Source organism: Eulemur rufifrons, chromosome 16, assembly GCF_041146395.1.
Source record: "Eulemur rufifrons isolate Redbay chromosome 16, OSU_ERuf_1, whole genome shotgun sequence".
NCBI classification, from domain to species: domain Eukaryota; kingdom Metazoa; phylum Chordata; class Mammalia; order Primates; family Lemuridae; genus Eulemur; species Eulemur rufifrons.
Window position 1 is genome coordinate 91,124,598 of NC_090998.1, and position 18,596 is coordinate 91,143,193.

Here is an 18,596-nt window from a genome sequence, read left to right on the forward strand (position 1 = left end):
GGTGTGCACTGCCGCACCCAGCAGCATACACCTGTCGAGGTTCATCCACGTTGTGGCATCTACCTGGACTTTATTCCTCTTCACGGCTGAACAGTACTTCATTGTACAGATACACCACGTTTTGTTTGTTGTTCATCAGTTGATTGGTATTTGGGCTATTTCTACTTTGGCTCTTAGGATTAATGCTGCTATGAACATTCCTGTGCAAGTTTTTGTGTGAATGTATGTTTTAATTTCTCTTGAGTATATACTTAGGAGTGGATTTGCTGGGTCACATGGTAACTTTATGTTTAACTTTTTGAAGGACTGCCAAACTGCTTTCCACAACAGTGGCACCATTTAACATTGCCACCAGCAATGTATGAGCGTTCCAATTTCTCTATATCCACACCCTAGCCAACACTTCTCACTGTCAGTCTTTTTTAGTATAGCTGCCCTAGTGGGTCTGAGTGGTATCTTACTGTGGTTTGATCTGTGTTTCCCTAAACTAAGAGTGCTGAGCATCTTTTATGTGCAAATACCTCTCACACATCTCCACCTTTCCCTTCTCACCGTCACTGCCCCAGTCCTGCCTCACAGTTTCAACCAAAGATCCTTGCTGCCGCCTCGCCACTCGTCCCTTCCCTTCCAATCCCCACATCAATGCAATATCAGTTTTCATAAAGCTCAATTTTGCAGTACCCTACTCATGCACAGACTTAAAAATGCCAAATTTCCAAAATTGGCATTTGGAAAGCAAATCTTGGAGTTGTTTAATTAACAGTTTTATTTCCCCAAAACATATTACTATAAAAAAATTAAACTTACATTGATTCTTCCTTAGGGGCCGCCCTGGCCAGAAGGTCTTCCTGTTCTTTCATTTTATCTACAGCTTGAGCTTGTTTTTCAATTTCATTAAAGGATGTGTTCGCCAGTTTCTGGGCTCCCAAACTTCCTTTCTTGGCCCCAAGCTGGAAGATATATAAGGTTATATAGTCTATCGAAGTTGTTTGAAAACTTTTGTAACTACATCTAACATTTACTTAGGTTTACTGCCTGCCAGACACTGAGAAGCACTTTGCATTTGTTCTTTTGCTTAGCCCCAACTCTGAGAAGCTGGCATCATTATGGTCCTCCCTTGGTATCCTCCAGGTACTGGCTCCAGGACCCCCTTGGATACCAAAATCCAAGAATGCTCAGGTCCCTGATATAAAATGGCACCGTATTTGCATATAACCTAAGTATATCTTCCTGTGTACTTTAAATCATCTGTAGATCGCTTATAATACCTAATACAATGTAAATGCTATATAAATAATTGTTAATTCTGTATTTTTTCATTTGTATTATTTTTATTGTTGTATTATTATTTTATTTTATTTTTTTTTATTTTTTTTTTTTTTTGAGACAGAGTCTCACTCTGTTGCCCAGGCTAGAGTGAGTGCCGTGGCGTCAGCCTAGCTCACAGCAACCTCAAACTCCTGAGCTCAAGCGATCCTCCTGTCTCAGCCTCCCGAGTAGCTGGGACTACAGGCATGCGCCACCATGCCCGGCTAATTTTTTCTATATATATTTTTAGCTGTCCATATAATTTCTTTCTATTTTTTAGTAGAGGTGGGGTCTCGCTCTTGCTCAGGCTGGTCTCGAACTCCTGAGCTCAAACGATCCGCCCACCTCGGCCTCCCAGAGAGCTAGGATTACAGGCGTGAGCCACCGCGCCCGGCCTGTATTATTATTTTTTATTAGTTTTTTCCCCCAATATTTTCAACCCATAGTTGGTTGAATCCAAGGATGTGGAACCTGAGGATGGGATGTGGAGGGTTGACTGTACTATACCCGATATACAGATGAGAAACTGAAGCTCAGGCAAGTTAAGCAACACGGCCAAGACCATGCAGCCAGTAAGCACAAAGGCCAGGATTCAAACCCTGGACCCCGCCTCCAGGGACGGGACTCTAAAATGCGTCACTGCATCTGAAAGCTCACCAGATGACTACCCTCTAAGCCTCCCAAGATGTCACTGCTCATACAACTACGCAAGCAGGAGAGAGACTTCCAGGGGGGCTTTCGTTACTGTTTTGCAGAATTTTATCACAGACAGAAGAAAGGTTAAACATTCATTCTAGAAAAATTCACTAAGTATAATATTCATCTTTTTAAACAAAACATAGGCTTTTTATCAAAGCCACATTTATTATAATATGGCTCAAAATAAAAAACAAAACTAAAGTGATAAAATGGCTTTTTAGTTTTAAAGCTGAACTACCAGATATGTTATACATAATTACATAATACTCACTCCTTTTTTAACTTGATTTGGTTTCTTTTTTATGATAGAGGAAACTTCTGCCAAAAAATAAAAGTTAAAGTGTCAGACCAATAGAAATCACACACAATTTTTCTTTTTAGTGTGTCTTTTAATTGTAAGATACTGTACACCATTAAGAGACTATCACATTTTTCACATTAGTTTGTCAGACGGAAGACTCGGCACGCAAGTGTATATCAGAGTAACAGAGCAAAGTCAAAGTGGAGTCCTCAGTGATTCCACGCAGTGTCCAAACTCAGAGAAAATGTGTTTTTGAACGCCACACTGAAGAGAAATAAAGAGCCTGGGCTTGCCCCATTCAGTATTCTCTTCAGGAGCATTTTTAAGTATATATTAGAACAAACTCTTCTATTAAGCTCTACTCTTCAAAACTTTGAAACTTACTTTACAATATAAAGTTAGCCAGGTATTATGTGTACATCTAAAGCAGTCAGTGATGTGCTTTTTCACCTTGGCTTATATATATGTTATCATATTAGCCAAAGGAAGTACAGAGCATTATGTTATTTTAGTAGTGCTACTTTCTGAATTGCCACAAATATATGGTGCTTTTAGAGAAAGTTTCTTAAAAATCATTTTCTGCGTAAATTTTAATCATAGATTATATATTCTGTTTTTAGAATGTTTAAAAAACTCAGCAAAAATAAAATCTTAATTTTTTTCCCTATTTTTCTTTTGACACAGGCTATTACTGTTGCAGTTCAAGACTACAGTGAGCTATGATAGCACCTCTGCACTCGAGCCTGGGTAGCAGGGCTACAACCTGCCTCAAAGAAAAAAATGTAATTAAAAAAATAAATAGGGAGGTTTGGATAGTAATAAATAAATAAATAAATAAACGAACGAACGAACAAACAAAAGCAACAACAGCAATCTTGGTTAAGTGTATAGACTGCTGCATTTTATATTCATAAAGCTGGCTAAAATACTGCAACTTTTGCTTAATAAAATCTTATTAATAGGCCGGGCACAGTGGCTCACTCCTGTAATCCTAGCACTCTGGGAGGCCGAGGCGGGTAGATCGCTCAAGGTCAGGAGTTCGAGATCAGCCTGAGCAAGAGCGAGACCCCGTCTCTACTAAGAATAGAAAGAAATTATCTGGCCAACTAAAAATCTATATAGAAAAAATGAGCCGGGCATGGTGACGCACGCCTGTAGTCCCAGCTACCTGGGACGCTGAGGCGGTAGGATCGCTTAAGCCCAGGAGTTTGAGGTTGCTGTGAGCTAGACTGACACCACGGCACTCACTCTAGCCCAGGCAACAGAGCGAGACTTTGTCTCAAAACAAACAAACAAACAAACAAACAAAAAACTCATTAATAGATTCATGATGCTATAAATAGAGACACCTAGGCAGAATGCAAAGACAGCATTCACTTTTTTTTTTTTTTTTGAGACAGAGTCTCACTTTGTTGCCCAGGCTAGAGTGAGTGCCGTGGCGTCAGCCTAGCTCACAGCAACCTCAAACTCCTGGGTTCAAGCGATCCTACTGCCTCAGCCTCCCGAGTAGCTGGGACTACAGGCATGCGCCACTATGCCCGGCTAATTTTTTTCTATATAGATTTTTAGTTGTCCATATAATGTCTTTCTATTTTTAGTAGAGACGGGGGTCTCGCTCTTGCTCAGGCTGGTCTCGAACTCCTGACCTTGAGCGATCCACCCGCCTCGCCTCCCAGAGTGCTAGGATTACAGGCGTGAGCCACCGCGCCTGGCCAGCATTCACTTTTTTCTTAATGCGTCTCACTCTTTAAATCCCAGTATAGGGTTTTGAGCATATTACCTAAAGCAGCTTTTGTTGGTACGTTGAGACCTTCCACACTTGGTCCTTCTTCTGGTCCACCTGAAAATTTAAAACATTGATATTAATGCAGAAAATATACTCATCAAACTTGCTCTTGAATGTATAATAATTTAACTTGCTCAATATTAATATATATCTTATGCAATTCTGTCAATGATCATCTTTCTTTTTAGCTCCATATTCTATCCTTCTAAGAATTTTGATTTAAAATTCCATTGAAGGAGAAGTATAATATTTATCCAACGGCTTTACAGAATAGAAATGTTAGTGGTCCCTTCAACAACTATCATTCAGAATTCTCACGATGTGGTGTTTTAAAGTGACCTGGTATAAGATACCTAGAACATATGTGGACTACACACTCAATGTGTGTTAACATTTGGAAATTCTAGCACCAATTACATCAATATTTGAAACCTAAATTTTCAGTTGCCAAGAAATCTGTCCTGTGGTGTTTTTTTTTTTTTTTTTTTTTTTAGAGACAGGGTCTCGTTCTGTCACCCAGGCTAGAGTGCAGTGGTGCAATCATAGCTCACTATAGCCTCAGCTTCCCAAATAGCTAGGATTACAGGTGCGCACTACCACACTCAGCTAATTTTTAAATTTTTTGTAGAGATGGGGTATCACCAGGTTGCCCAGGCTGGTCTTGAACTCCTAGCTTCAAGCAATCCTTCCCCCTTGGCCACCCAAAGTACTGGGATTACAGGTGTGAGCCACTGCACCCGGCCTGCCCTGTTTTCTAGTTTGCCTAGCTTGTAAGCCTTAAATCCTAAAGTGATCCTGGTTAGGGAATCATTAAACCTTCATTAAAAATGTATTTTGTTATTTTATTACTTTAAAAATAGGTAAACAAATGTAGTATATACATTCAATGGAATATTATTTGGCCATAAAAAGAAATGAAGTACTGAGAGAGATGTTACAAACATGGATGAACCTTGAAAAAATTATAGCTACAAGAAGCCAGTCACAAAAAGCCACATATTGTATGATTTCATATACCTTACATGTCCAGATTAGACAAATCCAGAGACAGAAAGTAGATTAGCGGTTGCCAGGGGTGGAGGGAAATGGAAGTGACTGAAAATATTCTTAAATTAGATAGTGATGGTTGTGCCACAATCTTGTGAATATACTAAAAACCACTGAATTGTATACATTAAAAGGGTGAATTTTATGATATGTGAATTATATATCAACAAAGCTATTATTTTTTAAATGTCAGCTCCAACAGTGGTTTACAGGAAACCCTACTGTTTCATTTTTATAAATATTTAAAAGATAAACTTCGATTAAGGCATTTATAGGCAAAGCAGGATGAATAAGCACAATGACATTTTGTAGAGACACAACTGACCACATTTACTGACACCCATTATGGGCCAGGACCTGCTCTGGGCACTGGAGAAACAGCAGCGCACAGGGATACACAGCAGAGTGTTTCATGCTCCACATTTCTATTTGTTAAAGTTCTTTTGTTTTCTCCTTTTCACTTTGTAATCCTTAAATTCACTCAAGACTGCACTTTGTCACCCATGGCTGACACATGAAATTCTAGCCTCAGGCAACAGGTCTCCCTAATTAGCAGCTGCTTAACAAAAATTCTGGACAAAGGAAAGTGCTATCATAGGTGCAAAAGGAAATGGAATTATAAACAATAAATCCTTTTAGGAGAAACTCTTCAGTTAAGAATGTAAATTACAGGAACAAAATCTCATTTTGTGTATAATTACTTGGGTTTCTGTTAGTAAAATAAACTGAGACATCTGGAATTCAGAGGTTACACATATCTCCTGCGGCAAGTAACCTTGAATCTCAAAGGCCTCTTCTGCTAATAAACTGTAATAGTAACAGTAATAGTGGTGGCTCACACCTGTAATCCCAGCACTTTGGGAGGCTGAGGGAGGAGGACTGCTTGAGGCCAGGAGTTTGAAGCCAGCCTGGGCAACATAGTGAGACTGTATCTACAAAAAATGTAAAAATTAGGTGGGTGTGGTGGCATGCACCTGTAGTCCCAGCTACTCAGGAGCCTGATGCGGGAGGATCACTTGAGCCCAAGAGCTTGAGGTTACAGTGAGCTATGAGTACACCACTGCACTCTAGCCTGGGCAACAAAGTGAGACCCTTTCAATTAAAAAAAGAAAAAAAATTGTAATAGTAACAATAGTCAAATTATCACCTGCACCTTCATAGGACATATAATCCACTGTTTCTCTTTGTTCCTTAGGAGAATGTTGGAATTAATTCTTCTCTCTTTATAGATACTATTAAATCAATAAATGGCTCAGGTATATTTCTCATCTTAAAAAAGAATCTCTCCCTGGAGGAGTACACAGCTCAGTGGCAAGGACACACAGTGGACATGCAAACTAATGGACACAGTAATTTCCAGAACTGGGTGTGCTGTGCTGAGGAAGAAAAAATACATAAATGTAGTTGTGACTAGGAGAGCTTGCTGGCTGGACTTAAAGCTGAAACTCCAATAAGGAGGCAGCCCCTTGCCAATCAGGGGACAAGTGTCACATTCCAAGCAAAACAGAAAGCAAACACAGGAAAGAACCTAAGGGCCGGTGTGGCTGCAGTATAGTGTAAAGCTAAGAAATCAAAAAGCTAAGCTCTAGTTAGAGGTGTATAAATGTCTTCCTTGAAGGCATCTAAGGTCATATGCCTAAAAAATGAATGTGAAAAAAATCCACAGGATCCAAATCATACACAAAACAGCCACATCAGAGTTCTTTGCATATTAAGGAAACAAGCCTTTTGTCTAGATATGAATTGCAAATGTTTATCATTTGTCTTCACTTTAAAGTACTTTTTCAAAACAGAAATGTTAATTTATCTGTAGTCAGATTTATTAATCTTTTCTGAGGTCTGAATATGCATAGAAGGGCTTTCCCAATCTAGGATAGTAGAAAAGCTTTACACATGTTTTCTCCTAGGACCATCATATATTCATTTAAATCTTTGATCCACCTGAATTTACTCTGGTGTATATAAGGAACTCTCCTTCGTTTAATTATTTTTTTCTAAAATGCCCTGGCACTTGTCCAAATTCTGTTTATTAAATAACCCATCATTCTCCAGGATATGAAATGTTCCTAACCTGACCCACTGATTTGAGAAACCAGCACTCTACAATCTGTTGTTTGATGGAAATCTCAGACACTCCTCCCCTTATGCCTACGATTCCACACGAAGGAGCGACTCCACTCTGGGAAAGAGCTGAACACTCCTCTCTCCTCGGACTCTTTTCTTGATAAACACTACTTGCTTTCCAACCCCCTAGCAAAATCCTTGTCAGAAATTTTCTCAGGACTAACATCCAACCTGAAGTTTGGTGACTGTTCAGTCTTTCCTGTTACAGTAAGTTCCTTAAAGTTGTTCCAAGCTCAGTTTATATAAGCCAGCACTTCTTACGGTACCACATCCCATGAGTTCACTGCTTAGTTGTCCAAAGTTACATTTTTGTTGTAAACTAACATGCTGGCTAACAAAAGATGCATGATTTTAAAACAGGAAGAGCTGACTATTCATAAGTGACTTTCAATATGCAATTGATATAAGTATATTTACAATAAATGTAATCTCATAATAAATTCACCACATGTGAATCATTAGGTATCAACTATTTTTATAATAGTTTTTAAGTTGAAATCTTTTCTGATTATAAAAGTAAAACACACTCATTATAATAGTTCAGGAACTTCAACACTGTGTTAAGCAGAAATTAAACCTCCTCAGTAATTTCATTCTTTACTTAATAACTTGGTGTGTGCCTTCTAGAATGTTTTCTGTGAGTATATGTTTATTTCTTTTTTTACAAAAAGGAGATAATACTCCATGTTCAGTAATATTTTTCCCTACTTTATAATCTATCATGGATATTTCCTCCTATTAATATAGAAGGGTCTACATCTTAATTTCTAATAGTTTCATAGAATGCCACAGAATAGCAACATACGACAAGTCTAAGGACTCCACCTTCGCTATTTTCTGGAGTGGTTTCCAGGGCCCTTGGTGTAAAAGAAGACAGTTCTGATGATGCTGATGCCCAGGCTGTGCCACTCACCTGAAGCAAGATAAGAAAAGTTATTAGCAGACAAAGCAAGGAAACAGTCATAAAAAACAAATCAAAGCAGGCGAAAAACCTAACAATTTAAATAGCCCCCTTCTGAGTCCCTGCTTAGTGGGCTTAGCAGAAAGATAAAACATGTCTATTCTTAAATCTCTGTTTCCATGATCAAATTTCTTATTTTCCCTCTTTTTAAATAACATTTTTATTTCAGAACAATTTCAGATTTACACAAAAGTTGCAAAGATAGTAGTTTCCATATGTCCTTCATTCAGCTTCTTCTAACATTAAAATACTTGTGGTAAATCTAAATCAAAACTAAGAAATGATCACTGGTACAACACCATCCGCTAAACTCTGACTTCATTTCGACTCCACCATCTTTTCTGTCAATGTCTTTTTTCTCTTCCAGGATCCAGTTCAGGATCCCACACTACTCTTGGCTGTGATGCCTCCTTGGTCACTTCTGGTTTGTGACAGTTGCTCAGTCTTTCCTTGTTTTTCATGACCTTGAAATTTTTGAAGGGTACTGGTCAGGAGTTTTGTAGAATGGTCCTCAGTCTGGGTTGGTCTGATGTTTTCTCACGATTAGACTCAGGTTTTGGGGAAGAAAACCACAGAGGTGAGGTGCCCTTCTCACATCATCATGCCCTAACCCATGTTAACCCTGATCACTTGGTTAGGGTGGTGTCTCCCAGTTTTTCCCACTGTAAAGTCATTGTTTTTCCCTTTCCATACTCTAGTCTTGGGAAGCGAGGCACTAAGTCTAGCTCATACTCAAGGGGAGGGGAAGTTACGCTCTGCTTCCTGAAGCGGAGGTACAGTATATAAACACAGTCACACACCACATAGGACGTTTCAGGCAACGATGGACCCCATATAAGATTATAATGGAGCTGAAAAATTCCTATCACCCAGTGACATCGTAGCCATAGTGATGTCCTATTGCAATGCATTATCCACATGTGGTGATGATACTGATGTAAAGAAACCTCCTGTGCTGCCAGTTGTATAAACGTCTAGCACATACACTTATGTGTAGTATATAATACTTGATAATGAACAACGTTTCTGGTTTATGTATTTATTAAACTGTATTTTTTATCATTATTTTAGAGTATATTCCTTCTACTTATTAAAAATAAAAGGTAACTGTAAAACAGCCTCAGGCAGGTCCCTCAGGAGGTATCCAGAAGGCGGCACTGTTATCATAGATCACGTCTAGTGGGACCGCCCCTGCCCCTGAAGACCTTCTGGTGGGTCACGATGTGGAGGTGGCAGCCAGCGATATGGATGATCCTGACCCTGTGTAGGCTTAGGCTAATGTGTGTGTTTGTTTCTTAGTTTTCAACAAAAAAATTTAAAACATAAAAAAAGTTTTTAATAGAAAAAAGTTTATAGAATAAAGATATAAAGAAAAATATTTGTACAATGTATTTGTGTTTTAAGCTAAGTATTACTACAAAATAGTCAAACAGTTTTTAAAAATTTAAAAGTTTATACAGTAAAAAAGTTACAGTAAACTAAGGTTAATTTATTATTGAAGAAAGAAAAAATGTTTTAATAAATTCAGTTAGCCTAAGTATACAGTGTTTATAAAGTCTACAGTCGTGTAATGTCCTAGGCCTTCACATTCACTCACCTCTCACTCGCTGACTTACCTAGAGCAACTTCCAATCCTGTAATCTCCATTCATGGTAAGCACCCTACATAGGTGTACCATTTTTCATCTTTTATACCCTATTTTTACTGTACCTTTTCTATGTTTAGCTATGTTTAGACATACAAATACTTGCCAATGTGTTACAATTGCCTATAGTATTAGTACAATAACATGCTGTACAGGTGTGTAGGAGGCAGTACCATCTAGGTTTGTGTAAGTACTTGCTATAACGCTCACAGTATCACGAAACTGCCTAACAATGCATTTTGCAGAATGTATCCCTGTTGTTAAGCAACACATGACTATATATGATTTAGAACTCTTCTATAAGGACGATTTGTCCTTCTTGCCCATTCATTTATTTATTCAATCACTTATTTATATCACTATGGACTTGTGAATATCTATCTTATTCTTCAGATTACAATCCAATACTGTCATTATTTATTTTGTTGTTCAAATTATTCCAGTTTTGCTCATTGGGAACTCTTTCAGGTTAGTTGCAAATCCTTTGGACAATGCTCCCATCCATTTTTTTCCCAGCACTTCCTTACTTTCTAGTATTACAAGATGCTCCAGGCTCATCTACCCCCAGCATCCTCAGCCTTAGAAGCTGCCACTTCTCCAGAGGTAGTCCTGGTTCATTTTCTTAGAGAATGGTATTTAGAAACCAAGATCTGGGTGCTGGTTATGCTAGTTGTACTATGGTGTCACTGTCTCTGGGTCCTCCTATTGGACAAAACTAGGTAATCTATATATGTGTGCATGTACTAATCTATGTGTACACATATATCTATAATTAGCTTTCTACCTCTGCATGCATGTTTGTACATATGTATACAGAGAGAGACTAAAATAAACATTAATTCATACTAATATCTCCAACTATAATCCACACTACACTGTTCCTATTTCTCCACTTTTTAGCTCATCATTTCTATTCCTAACATTTCTCAGCTACTAATCATGGATATTCTATATCTAATTCTACGTAAAACAACAGAAATAGATCATAAGAGAACACTTTATCTTTTGTTTTCTGTTCCCCGCTCTTTTGATCACTATTTCTGGTAACCATTCATTCATTCATTCATTTAGTAGAGTTGGGATCTCTGTAGGTTGCCCAGGCTGGACTCGAACTCTTGAGCTCAAGTGATCTTCTTGCGTCAGCCTCCCTAGTAACTGGGACTACAGGCACGCACCACCACACCAGCTTTCTGATAATTACTGACTGCAATGATGATAATATGTATGTGCAAATTATAATAGCAAAAAAAAAAATCAAGGTTTAGCAATTTATCCAACTTTATACAATTTTAACTTGAAAATTAAAGAACAGATTGAAGCAGTTCAGCAAATAGTGCCCCCGCCCTAACGAGACCGGGAGGAGGCAGTCGGCCAACAGAACAGTGTGAGGCTCAAAGCTAGAGGTCGGCATCTGTTACTGTAAAGGGCTAGACAGTCGATATTTTAGGCTTTGCAGGCCTTGTCATTCCTGACCTAAGTGATCCGGGGGCAATCCACAGAAGTACTGCGGGGTGTGGTGTCACTGCTGCTATCAGTGATGAGGATAATGAGGACAATGATACTTACAGCATTTACTGAAGGCTTACTCTGTGCTAGGTACTAAATACTTTTCTTGTATTAACTCATTCAATTCTCACAATAGCTCAAGAGATGTACAATGTACACAGCAAAAGCAGGGCACTGAGATTCAAACCCCTATTAAAACCGTCTTCATTCTTTGTCATTTCCAAAGCACTGAATGTAGTGTCAGCCTACTAGTAATAATTTCTCAGCTTCCCCTGGCAGATAGGTATAGACATGCAACTAAATTCCAGGCAACAGGACTAAACAGAACTCATGTGTGCTACCTCTAGAATTTTTCTGTAAGAGGACAGGGCATTTGGTTTGCTGAATGTCTGTCCCCTTCCCATTGGGCAGGAAAGATCTTAAACTGGAGCAGCCACTTTAGACCCTGGGGTGGAAGCCACATGTTGAGAACAGCAAGATAAATTCATCAGTCAACCCCACCCAGACAGCCTACCTCTGAACTGTTGATAGCAAACTCATTTCTCTCTTGTTTAAATAGTTTAGAGTTGTTTGTTACAATAGCTTAGCCTGTATCCTAACTGAAACACATTAAATATATACCTTTTATACCTGTCAGAATAGGCAGACTTTAAAATTACGTGTCGTATAACACATACCTCAGGAGAAACATGAGAGGCAAAAAAGTCTTCCTCCTTTGGTGGAGGGGATGAAGGCGGAACCACACAACTATCAAGCCACAGCTAGAACAAACACACAAAATAGGGCTTAGCATGTCATCTGGGAAAGGGTTTTATTTCATACTCTTCACGAGACTGTTTTCTAAAGATTGGTGCTTTCCATCATTATAAAACCAGTATCATGCCTACAGAGGTCCTCCGAGTACATTTTAGTAATGTATCAAGCCAGTAAATTTTGCTTCCAGACCTTGAGGAAGTCAAGTACCCCAACTCCACAAACCATTTCTGAAAAGGAAAGATCAAGGGTTTCATATCTTTTTTTTTTCTTTTGCTCTGTTGCCCAGGCTAAAATGCAGTGGCATGATCACAGCTCACTGCAGTCTCGAACTCCTGGGCTTAAGCGATCCTCCTGCCTTAGCCTCCCAAGCAGCTGGAACTATAGGTGGGTGCCACTGCATCCAGCTAACTTTTTAAATCTTTTGTAGAGATGGGGTCTCACTATGTTGCCCAGACTGGTCTCAAGTGATCCTTCTGCCTTGGCCTCCAGATTGCTGGGATTACAGGTGTGAGCCACCACACCCAGTTGGATTTCGTATCTAAGTGCAGGTTCCAAACTACTGTCAATCTTCATTGTTCATGGATTCCATATTTATGGATCCACCTATTTGCTAAAATTTATTTGTAACCCCAAAATAAGTACTCATGGTGTTTTCACAGTCATTTGAAGACAGGCACAGAGCAGCAAAAAATGAATCACCTGATAAGCATGTTCCCAGCTGGGGGAACACAAGGCACACTCTGCCTTTGTTTCAGTTCTCATACTTGTAAACAAGTGTCCTTTTTACAGTCTATTTGTTGCCATGTTTTTCACATTTTTGTGCTTTTTGTTTTATTTTATTTTATTTCTTTCATTCAGCAGCTGCTTCTGAAGTGTGCTTTTTATCGATGACTTGTTTAAAACGTCCCTCGACTGCAGTGTGAAGAGCTGTCTAATGTTCCTAAGCACATGAGGGCTGTGATGTGCCTTATGGAGAAAACGCAAGTGTGAGATAAGCTTCATTTAGGCCTGAGTTATTAGTCCCTCAGCCGTGAGTTCAACGTTCATGAGTCGACAATTTATATTAAATAAGGTGTCTTAAACAGAAACACATGTTAAATAAGGTTATGTATTGACCAGTTGATGAAAATGTGACTAGAGGCTCCTAGGAACCTAATCCTGTGCCTCCCATAGGAGTGATATTTCGGTATTCACTAACTCAGTGCTCATGGCAAATTTATAGAACATAATATCTCAAATAATGAGAATCAACTGTACATTGTTTCCTTGTAAAATAATTCAGGTAGAAAAGTTTTACTATTCAAGATAAAACCCATTTTTTATGCTGCAGTGAATGTTCATCTAAAGGAGGCCGCTCAATCGTCCAGAGACTTACGTCGATGCCGTGCTTCCGCGTGGCATGGGAGGCAAGCGACTTGATTTTCTCCCTGTACAGCTGAGCAGCGCGACTGTTGTACTTGGCATTGCTGTCATTGGTGGCACACCCATGCTGATGGAAAAAGGAAGACTGCCAAGGAAAGCATGCAGATTAATAGAAATATTGCATTAAATCTAGCATGGTGACCGAAAATGCTACTTGATATAATTAAGGATTTTAAAAAATTAGTAGTGAAAACCAAAACAATTTAAAAAACATAAAAAGTTTTAAAACAAAATACTAATGTTACCTCAAATGTAACCTTAATATTTTGGTAAAACTAGATAGGAGACTTGTATTACAAAATGAAATAACTGTTCCTCATTTCTCCACTAAATCACCTGTCATTCTGAACTTATAATTTGGGGGAAGCTTTCTAGTCAGGACTACTTTTAATTCGTGAGTGATCAATTTCAGGGTGGACTCCACTAGATCAGAATTTTTGACAAACTGTTTAGGAGCTATGCTAACATTTACTTTATTCACTATTTCTTCATTAACAGAGACTACAACATAGGTAAAATCATAAAGCAAGGTTTAAACAATTGGAAGAAACTGCTTTCAACTACCTCCTGAAGATCCATGTATAGACATGAAGTATAGGATTTATATCTTAATTAAAAACCTTTATGAGTGATCCTTTTCTGAACCTAATTTGATTAATAGTGGTATCGAGCACCCACATGTGCCAGGTCCTGACCTAAGTTCTCTATGGGCATCACCTCATGAAGTCCTCACAGCAACAGCATCAGACAGTCACTATTACTACATATACTTCACAGGTCGGGAAACTGAAGCACAGAGAGGTTCAGCAACTTGCCCAAGGTCACACAGTAGCTAGGGGCAGAGCTGGAATTCAAACCCAAGCAGGATAGTTCCAAGCCCATAATTCATAGCTCCACTGCTTAGGCTGAGTGACCACTGGCCTGATCCTTACTTCCCATCTCCCCCTCCCCCTCCCAGATGAAATGAGAAAGCTGCTCTCTGGAGTTGGGAGGAGGACTCTGCAACCTTGATAAGGCTTAGAAATCAGGACAGGTAAATCAAACCCACAGCATGAAGTTTAGGGACAAGTGTGTGAACGTCACCACAATGGGCAAGGGTTTCTGATTAGATGCTTGAAACATCTAAGGCACATATTCTTAAGAGGGGCAAAAACTGTTTCTTAGAAAGTGAAAGAAGTCTTAGTTATTACTACAATTGGTTTTATGTCCCTCTAAAGCTCACCTTTAACTAACAAAATTGCATTCCTTAGTATTTAATTTCTCTTGGGGAAATTACGAAAACATTAAATCCAATTTAAACTTAAAATAATCTAACTTAATTTTTCTGCTTTGGGGACAACGGTGAAAAAGGGTTGAGAAACACTGATCTAAGGGAATCCAGCATTTTGGAAACTATTATTTTAGATGTATGATTTTTTTTTTTTTTTTTTTTTTTTTGTTGAGACAGAGTCTCACTTTGTTGCCCAGGCTAGAGTGAGTGCCGTGGCGTCAGCTTAGCTCACAGCAACCTCAAACTCCTGGGCTTAAGCGATCCTACTGCCTCAGCCTCCCGAGTAGCTGGGACTACAGGCATGCGCCACTATGCCCGGCTAATTTTTTCTATATAGATTTTTAGGTGTCCATATAATGTCTTTCTATTTTTAGTAGAGACGGGGTCTCGCTCAGGCTGGTCTCGAACTCCTGACCTTGAGCAATCCACCCGCCTCGGCCTCCCAGAGTGCTAGGATTACAGGCGTGAGCCACCGCGCCCGGCCTAGATGTATGATTTTAATTTTAAATATTTAATTGATACTGAACATAATTTTTATTTTAAATGTTTAAAATTTTGATTTCTTATACTTTAACACATAAGAAATGTCTAAGGGAATTCCATTTACTCAATCTATACATACATTTGGCATGATAAACAGGCTAGCCACACTGCAGAGATTTTGCTGGCTAGATTTGCTTACAAATCAGACACTGCAGTCTAGTGTCTGAGAGAATCAGATACGTTGAATTTGTAAATAAAGCTAAAAACATTTGAGGATCCTTAATTAGGTTTGTAAATGGGGTTAAGGAAATTTGCTCTTTTAAAATTATACATTAATTGAACGTTTTAAAAAGTTATTTTCTCACAGAAACTACTAAGTTTATAAATTAATATATACTTATTATTTCTGAAGATATGAAGAATAGGGTTTTTAATTTATAGATTTGATAAATTAAATAGTAATTCAAATACAAGCATTCCATTCTAAGCACAAAAGTCACCCTCAGATATGAAAACACTCCATTGTCATAAAGAAACCTCCAATTTCTCTATATCCTCATTGCCTGTTTTAATTTTCTTCAAAGCACCACTGCCTGTTATTTTCTTGTTAATTTAATTCTGTGATTACTCTCTGTCTCTGCCCCACAGGGGATCTGGCATGACCTGTCACTATAGCCCCAGCACCTGGCCCAACCTTCATGTTTATTAGGTATTTAACAGATTTTCGAATAAACAAGTTAACCAGGTCTGTCCAACTCAAAACCCATCAGGCTCTCTCTCGTATCCCACAGGGCCTCCCAAACATGCGAGTATTAACTTCTTCACTAGTGAAACAAATATTTATAGAAGGAAAATGGCGAGTCTGATGAACTTACTGCGTTAGCGTTTCCTCCAACTTGCATGCATCGCAACTGAAACCAAGACCAGTTAGAATCCAACTCTGTAGACCTAAATGGAAAGAATATTCCTACATGTTAATACTTTTCTAACCTAGAATTGAACCACTAAGCTTTTGAGAACAAAGTTTCCTTGAGCTTCAGGATCCTAAACAATTCTAAGTTTGCGTTAACAGGGACACACACTTCAGGGATGCCAGGACTCCAGGGTGGAGACAGCTGGTGCGAGCAGCCCTGGCCCCTCTCAGCCTTCCTGGAAGCCAAGGCCAGGCAGGCTCTGACGGCCTGCTCTCCCGTGCTCCTGCCCATGGGCAGGCCATGCCAGGCCAGCAGCACTTCTGCCGCACTGCCTCCAGCCTCCCCTAGAGCACAGGGACGTGATGAGCTTCATGGGGCTGCTAGAACAACTCCAACTCTTTGAGTCTCCTCTTTGGTGGGTTACGATCTAAAATTTGGTAATGTGTCTCTACTCAACATAGAGGTACTGTTTGGATTTTTTCAGGTCAGCTACTTGTCCAGTTTGACTCCTACCAGGAGACTGGAGGATGCTCATCTCTTATCATCAGCTGGAAAGGACCTAACCAACATCACCGCTAGCAAGGAAGGGAGGAAATGCAAGTTTTAATGCTTCTGAGTGACAGCTGCAAGCGCCTCCTGCCCCCGCTGTCCTTGTGCCCTACTTATCTCCAGTGTAAGATCAAATCAGAGCCAGGTAAAGGCAGCGAGTGAGCCCCAACAATGCGCATTCACCAAGGGGCCAGCTGTAAAGCAAGAGCTGACTAGAGCAACGAGTCTTTACACAGAATATACAGACCTGAGCAAGAAGCAAGACCGTCCTGTTATGCAACCATAGCTTGCCCTACACTAACTGCAAAGGAATGCGGACATTTTAGAATGGGTATAGGGTGAAGAAAAGAAAGGAAACTTCAGATCCACCCAAAACACCCTTTTGTATTGCCCTTCCATTTATTAATTTCTATGCCTAATGGTATTCTTTAACCCTAGTAAATGTTAGGAAGTTATTTTGAAGTCAATAACTAACTTAAGATTAATACTAACACGCACGTAACGACAAATACACTTCATGGTGATATAAAAAGTAAAAATTAAAGCACACTATAAAAAAACAGATTTCCTAAAGACAAAAAAAAACTCCCTTTAGAATTTCTGATGACCAAGCAAGATGAAATGATGTGTCTTCCATTTAGTAGCAATTAGTTGTTCTAATTGCTTTCTGAAAGCTCTTACCAAGGCACCACATTTTCGCCAATGCCCTCAATTGATTCATGTCACATGCCCATGCCCCTTTGTCACAGGGTATCAGTTAACAGCAAAGTCTCTGGAGACTGACTGGGAGAGTACAAGTCTCAACTCTGCCACTTAACTAATAGCTATATGACCCTAGAGAAGTGACTTAACCTCTCTGTGCCTTACTTTTCTCATCTATAAAGGGAAAATCATAGTATTATTTCCTTTGCTCTCGTAGAAATTAAATAAGCTACTATCTGAAAAGTGCACAGGACAGTGCCTGGGTCATGGTCAACACCATATGCCTACAATTCCCATCGTCAGCACCGTCACGCGGCCCTGCCGAGCTGTGGGTCCTGCAGTCGCTCTCCCCTCCCACTCCCCAACGAGCACCAAGCTCCAGAGGGCAGGGATGCCTCACGTTTGTCTTTTATGCTCCTAGCACAGGGCCTGGCACATAGGAGGGACCTGAATAGGAGCTGAATTAAAGTATGTCCTAAAATTGAGGCTACTGCTTGCTAATCTACCTTGTGGTCTTAAACTTTTAGTCCTAAATTACCTTAAAAAAATAAAGCCAAATGTTTCTATATATATTTCTTAGAAAGGAAGGTAAAAACTAAAAACTAAATGTTCTGGAATTGAGTTGCCAGGAATTCTCTCTATGACAACACTGGAATTTCAAAGTAAAAGGGTTTTTTTGTTTGCTTTTATTTTCTTCTTCTTTTTTGTTTTTAAGAGACAGGGTGTTGCTATGTTGCCCAGGCTGGTCTCCTGGGCTCAAGTGATCCTCCTGCCTCAGCCTCCTGAGTAGCTGGGACTACAGGTTTTGATGATAAGCGACTCTGAATATGTACTACAGTAACCTTAAAAAGAAACTTAATTCTAGAACAGTATTAGAGGAAAATAAGAAATAAAATAAAAAAAAAAAAAAGAAACTTAAATTGCTCTTCAGTGTCCATTCCCATGCAAGGAGATGGTTCCCTGTAGGTAATTCCTCATTTCTAATTTAGTGTAAGAGTATGTTAAAGGTTTGTAATAGTGCTAAGGAAAAAGTAAAGCAGAGAAAGTAAGAAAATTGAAGAATTAGTATAACTTTAACAAAATGGCCTCTGTTAGCCAATTAGGTAAATGAGAAATAGGTTTC

At 39.2% G+C, this 18,596-nt stretch overlaps 1 protein-coding gene across 3 annotated transcripts in view; it reads right to left on the bottom strand.

Moving 5' to 3' along the window:
- Window positions 1-18,596, bottom strand: part of ARFGAP3 (ARF GTPase activating protein 3) — a 52,244-nt gene that overhangs the window by 22,556 nt on the left and 11,092 nt on the right. For 2 of the 3 annotated variants that reach the window (XM_069489406.1, XM_069489405.1), the window contains exons 3-9: window positions 16,184-16,256; window positions 13,509-13,640; window positions 12,055-12,138; window positions 8,091-8,178; window positions 4,089-4,148; window positions 2,279-2,325; window positions 808-950 (exon numbers count right to left, since the gene is read on the bottom strand). In XM_069489406.1, coding sequence (XP_069345507.1) covers window positions 808-950; window positions 2,279-2,325; window positions 4,089-4,148; window positions 8,091-8,178; window positions 12,055-12,138; window positions 13,509-13,640; window positions 16,184-16,256 — 627 coding nt within the window. The remainder of the gene's footprint in view (window positions 1-807; window positions 951-2,278; window positions 2,326-4,088; window positions 4,149-8,090; window positions 8,179-12,054; window positions 12,139-13,508; window positions 13,641-16,183; window positions 16,257-18,596) is intronic. The other variant, XM_069489407.1, reaches the window with a different exon arrangement.